Source organism: Ostrea edulis, chromosome 7 (genome assembly GCF_947568905.1).
Source record: "Ostrea edulis chromosome 7, xbOstEdul1.1, whole genome shotgun sequence".
Taxonomy (NCBI): Eukaryota; Metazoa; Mollusca; class Bivalvia; order Ostreida; family Ostreidae; genus Ostrea; species Ostrea edulis.
This window is the reverse complement of record NC_079170.1, coordinates 65,790,148-65,796,450: the sequence shown is the minus strand read 5'-3', so window position 1 is coordinate 65,796,450 and position 6,303 is coordinate 65,790,148. Positions and strand designations below refer to the sequence as shown.

Below are 6,303 nucleotides of genomic sequence, written 5' to 3'. Positions count from 1 at the left end.
TTGGGCATTTTCTATCAATGTATCGGCAAATGATTTCAACTAAAAGAAAGGGGGGGGGGGGGGGGGGGGGGGAGAAGATTCATCTCTTTACAAACTTTTTTACGGTAATATTTGCTGTTGTGAGACATAAAGAATCGTCGTAGGCTCGTTTTAGAATTGTCGTAGTTCAACAACACGTGCACTGCCATGATCTTTACTAAGTCTTTCGATTTAATACCGGAAGTGAACATTTTTAGTTAACTCGTACAACGTTTCAGAGGAAGTAAATTATAATGTCAGCGGTCTATTTTTCGGCAAGTGAATTGGGAATTTTTAATCTCAAAATTGGGAAAAATCAACGGTTTTTGGCATTGGGAATGGTACCGTTTATCGGCACCAGTTATATAAGGGAAAAAAATGCTGACCCTATTTTTAACAACACCCCTATATTCTAACCATTCCCCTATATTCTAACCACATACCCTATATTATAGCCCACACTCCCTAAATTTTAACCCACACCCTTATGTTCTAAACCACAACCCCTAGATTCTATCCACACCCCCTATGTTCTCAACATACCCCTTATATTCTAACATACCCCTATGTTCTAACTCACACCCCTATATTCTAACCACTCCCTGTATATTCTAACCACTCCCCCTATATTCTAACCCACAACCCTTATATTCTCAACTACACCCCCTATAATTTAACCACACCCCCTATGTTCGTTGATGAAATTCATGTAATCTTTGTGACATTTTGTAGGTCAGTGACCTATTTAAAGATTACACCAGCGGGCTCTTGGAATCTGGAGGGAAAATGGTTATTTTGTTCAAAATCCTAGAGGAAGCGCTGGCCATCGGGGACAAAATCCTGGTCTTCAGGTAAGTACTATAAAGTTTAAACTGATTCTTACATCAGCTCTATATTGGACAATTTGGTCATTATTTGACTGGTTCACACAGTCATTAGTTATGTTTAGGATAGCACTGATAATTTAGTTTTAGTCTGGTTCAGGTATAAGCTTTGTGTTGGATGATGTTGATCATTAGATTTAGTCTGGTTCAGGTATAAGGTTTGTATTGGATGATTGTTAGTTTTAGTCTGGTTCAGGTATAAGCTTTGTGTTGGATGATTGTTAGTTTTTGTCTGGTTCAGGTATAAGCTTTGTATTGGATGATTGTTAGTTTTAGTCTGGTTCAGGTATAAGCTTTGTGTTGGATGATTGTTAGTTTTTGTCTGGTTCAGGTATAAGCTTTGTATTGGATGATTGTTAGTTTTAGTCTGGTTCAGGTATAAGCTTTGTATTGGATGATGTTGATTGTTAGTTTTTGTCTGGTTCAGGTATAAGTTTTGTATTAGACTGGTTCTCATGTCACACGACTGTACTGATTGTTTTGTGGTAGACTGGTTCTCGTGTCGCCTCACTGTACTGATTGTTTTGTGTTAAGACTGGTTCTCATGTCGCACGACTCTACTGATTGTTTTGTGTTAAGACTGGTTCTCATGTCGCACGACCGTACTGATTGTTTTGTGGCAGACTGGTTCTTGTGTCGCCTGACTGTATTGTTTTGTGTTAGACTGGTTCTCATGTCGTCTGACTGTACTGATTGTCAGTTTAACACAGTTTTTGATCTGTGTTTTACTTTGTAATTCATTCGTTTCAGTCAGAGTCTGTTCACTCTGGATCTGTTGGAGGAATTTTTGTCCAAACGAAGAGTCCCTCGACCAGACATGGATGAGAACTGGTGCAAAAATCAGAGCTATTTCCGTAAGTTTTCTACCCTTTCTCTGTACCGCCATTTATTTAATGATGTCAACCCTTGAAAAGAAAGTTTAAACAAGGTCCAGATAATTAAGGTGAAGTCCTGAAAGTGATGCTCCCTTCACACGACACTGTTACGGTATACTACAGTGACATTCCCTTCACTCAACACGGATACTGTATACTACAGTGACATTCCCTTCACTCGACACGGATACTGTATACTACAGTGATACCACTTCACTTGACACTGTGCATTGTGGACTACAGTGGAGCTCCCTTCAGGTTACACTGTTACGGTATACTACAGTGACACTCCCTTCACTAGACACTGTTACAGTATACTACAGTGACATTCCCTTCACTAGACATTGATACAGTATACTACAGTGATGCTCCCTTCACTAGACACTGATACGGTATACTACAGTGATGCTCCCTTCACTAGACACTGATACGGTATACTACAGTGATGCTCCCTTCACTAGACACTGTTACAGTATACTACAGTGACATTCCCTTCACTAGACATTGATACAGTATACTACAGTGATGCTCCCTTCACTAGACACTGATACGGTATACTACAGTGATGCTCCCTTCACTAGACACTGTTACAGTATACTACAGTGATGCTCCCTTCACTAGACACTGTTACAGTATACTACAGTGATGCTCCCTTCACTAGACACTGTTACAGTATACTACAGTGACATTCCCTTCACTAGACACTGATACAGTATACTACAGTGATGCTCCCTTCACTAGACACTGTTACAGTATACTACAGTGATGCTCCCTTCACTCAACACTGATACGGTATACTACAGTGATGCTCCCTTCACTAGACACTGATACAGTATACTACAGTGATGCTCCCTTCACTAGACACTGTTACGGTATACTACAGTGATGCTCCCTTCACTAGACACTATTATGGTATACTACAGTGATGCTTCCTTCACTAGACATTGTTATGGTATACTACAGTGATGCTCCCTTCACTAGACACTGTTACGGTATACTACAGTGATGCTTCCTTCACTAGACACTGATATGGTATACTACAGTGATGCTCCCTTCACTAGACACTGTTACAGTATACTACAGTGATGCTCCCTTCACTAGACACTGTTACGGTATACTACAGTGATGCTCCCTTCACTAGACACTGATACGGTATACTACAGTGATGCTCCCTTCACTAGACACTGTTACAGTATACTACAGTGATGCTCCCTTCACTAGACACTGTTACGGTATACTACAGTGATGCTCCCTTCACTCGACACTGATACGGCATACTACAGTGATGCTCCCTTCACTAGACACTGTTTCGGTATACTACAGTGATGCTCCCTTCACTAGACACTGTTACGGTATACTACAGTGATGCTCCCTTCACTAGACACTGTTACAGTATACTACAGTGATGCTCCCTTCACTAGACACTGTTACGGTATACTACAGTGATGCTCCCTTCACTAGACACTGATACGGTATACTACAGTGATGCTCCCTTCACTCGACACTGATATGGTATACTACAGTGATGCTCCCTTCACTAGACACTGATATGGTATACTACAGTGACACTCCCTTCACTAGACACTGATATGGTATACTACAGTGATGCTCCCTTCACTAGACACTGTTACAGTATACTACAGTGATGCTTCCTTCACTAGACACTGATATGGTATACTACAGTGATGCTCCCTTCACTAGACACTGTTACAGTATACTACAGTGATGCTCCCTTCACTAGACACTGTTACGGTATACTACAGTGATGCTCCCTTCACTAGACACTGTTACAGTATACTACAGTGATGCTCCCTTCACTAGACACTGTTACAGTATACTACAGTGATGCTCCCTTCACTAGACACTGTTACGGTATACTACAGTGATGCTCCCTTCACTAGACACTGTTACAGTATACTACAGTGATGCTCCCTTCACTAGACACTGTTACGGTATACTACAGTGTAACAACCCCATCCACACAATGAGCAATATAAAGAACAATGAGCCCTTTCTTAAAACTTTGAAAATTCCTTTGACCTTTTAGAACTCAAATAGAAAATCGCATTTCACTGTAATTTGATAAAACTTGCTTATCTATAAAAGAATTATGAATTGTGTATGATAGTTATACCAATATATCTGTCATATCGTACAAAGTATAGAAATGGAGGAGTTATATAAAGCACATAATATGATGATGTCTAAAGAACAAAACATCTCTATACTTTGAAGACATCTCTATACTGGGAAGACATCTCTATACTGGGAAGACTTCTATATACTGGGAAGACTGTTAACGCCCATGGGCTTCTTGTTATCCCAGTTGGTGTTGCATTTTATTTTTCACTGTATAAGATAAATTTGAAGGTTTGCAATTAAAAAGGCATTATTTTATTCCTGTTTTCCTTAACTAAAATATTGATCACCCTCCATGGCTTTGTAGGTTTGGATGGCAGTACTTCAGCCCAGGAGAGAGAGAAATTGATCAATCAGTTTAATGCTCCGGACAACAAAAAAGCATGGCTGTTTCTTCTATCCACCAGGTAATCCCCTATGAATTGTATGTATTGTAAGTTCTATCTAGTACCATGGAAACCCTGCGAATCATGTATATTGTAATCTCTATCTACCAGGGAATCCCCTATAAAATGTATACTTTTCTCAAATCTCAACTCACATGAGGTTTCACAGAAAAAGGTTTGTAAGTATTATTTTAGTAAAATCTCAGGTGAGTCAGAATTTTTTTAGATCGGGGCTGAAATTTGAGGTAAGATTTTCAACAAATGTCTGAAGAATGAGGTAAACCAAACTTTGTAAGGTTCAAATAAAAACTGTCTGTATATGTTATGTTTTACAGAGCAGGGTCTCTAGGGGTCAACCTGATAGGAGCCAATCGAGTTCTAGTCCTAGATGCCTCATGGAACCCATGTCATGACTGTCAAGCCATTTGTAGAGTCTTCCGGTTTGGTCAAATCAAACCAAGTTATGTGTACCGATTTGTAACCGACAACAGCATGGAGAAAAAGATTTATGATCGACAAGTCACCAAACAAGGAATGTCCAGTAAGTGTCCAGTAAACACAGAATGTCCAGTAAGTGTTCACTAAACACAGAATGTCCAGTAAGTGTTCACTAAACACAGAATGTCCAGTAAGTGTTCACTAAACACAGAATGTCCAGTAAGTGTTCACTAAACACAGAATGTCCAGTAAGTGTTCACCAAACACAGAATGTCCAGTAAGTGTTCACTAAACACAGAATGTCCAGTAAGTGTTCACTAAACACAGAATGTCCAGTAAGTGTTCACCAAACACAGAATGTCCAGTAAGTGTTCACCAAACAAAGAATGTCCAGTAAGTGTTCACTAAACACAGAATTTCCAGTAAGTGTTCACCAAACAAAGAATGTCCAGTAAGTGTTCACCAAACAAAGAATGTCCAGTAAGTGTTCACTAAACACAGAATATCCAGTAAGTGTCCAGTAAACACAGAATGTCCAGTAAGTGTTCACTAAACAAAGAATGTCCAGTAAGTGTCCAGTAAACACAGAATGTCCAGTAAGTGTTCACTAAACACAGAATGTCCAGTAAGTGTTCACCAGTAAGTCTGAGATCAAGTTGAATTCTTCAAAATTTATTGGACCTGGGTTCTGGCCCTCACCCTAATTGCTGGAGTGTATCAAAGGATCTAATATTACTTCCATTGCAAATTGTATGGGTACGTTGAGGATTATTTTAAAATGTGTGACATTTTTCAGATCGGGTGATTGATGAGATGCAGATCCAGAACCACCTGACCAAACGACAAGTGGACAACCTCCTTCATTTTGAGGTTGGTACGGTGGAAAGGGCAATGATTTAAAATGTTACATGTGATTATATACTGTACAAGGGGAAGTTCGTTCCATACTCCTACTCTTTTGGAAACGATATCGATGTGAACTAATATCCTCACAAATTATTTTGGATGAAATCATTGTAGTATAGTTAGAAGGTAATTTAAATAGGTTTAAATATTGAACTCAATTCATGGCTTTTGTTAGCCAATCCCTGCCACATTGTTTTTACACTTCTTTATTGAAAATGGAAAGTTGGGCGCGGGGACCAGACTAGGCTTTCATAACATACTAGGATTACCTTTCAATACTTAAGAGCTTATTTTACATCTAGAGGAATTGTACATTTTTCATTTTATATTAATGTTCACATTTGTGATAGAAATAGACTGTTTACATACCTCTAATTGGATATTATGAATAAATACAAATAGCAATGGAGTTCAAATTGAATGGCTACCAACATGTAACATGGCTATGTCAACAAATGAAATCATTTGAAGCTATGAGTTTGGTTTGCATGAGGCTTTAATGAATTTTTGAAGGTATGATAGTGGAAAAATATTTTAGGATTTTTTTATATTAAATCTTGGAGATGGAAATGCAAAAAATACAACATAATATTAAAGGTTCTAAGATTTTTCTGCACCTTAAATCAAAGGTTTTATAAGGGGTGGATCTGTAGCTCT

General features: G+C 38.7%; 1 protein-coding gene across 1 annotated transcript in view; it reads left to right on the top strand.

Annotated features, from left to right (window-relative positions):
- Nucleotides 1–6,303, top strand: part of LOC125654582 (helicase ARIP4-like) — a 69,471-nt gene that overhangs the window by 43,944 nt on the left and 19,224 nt on the right. The window contains exons 15-19 of the mRNA XM_056145120.1: nt 751–869; nt 1,653–1,756; nt 4,224–4,323; nt 4,638–4,843; nt 5,537–5,610. Of these exons, the coding sequence (XP_056001095.1) occupies nt 751–869; nt 1,653–1,756; nt 4,224–4,323; nt 4,638–4,843; nt 5,537–5,610 (603 nt within the window). The remainder of the gene's footprint in view (nt 1–750; nt 870–1,652; nt 1,757–4,223; nt 4,324–4,637; nt 4,844–5,536; nt 5,611–6,303) is intronic.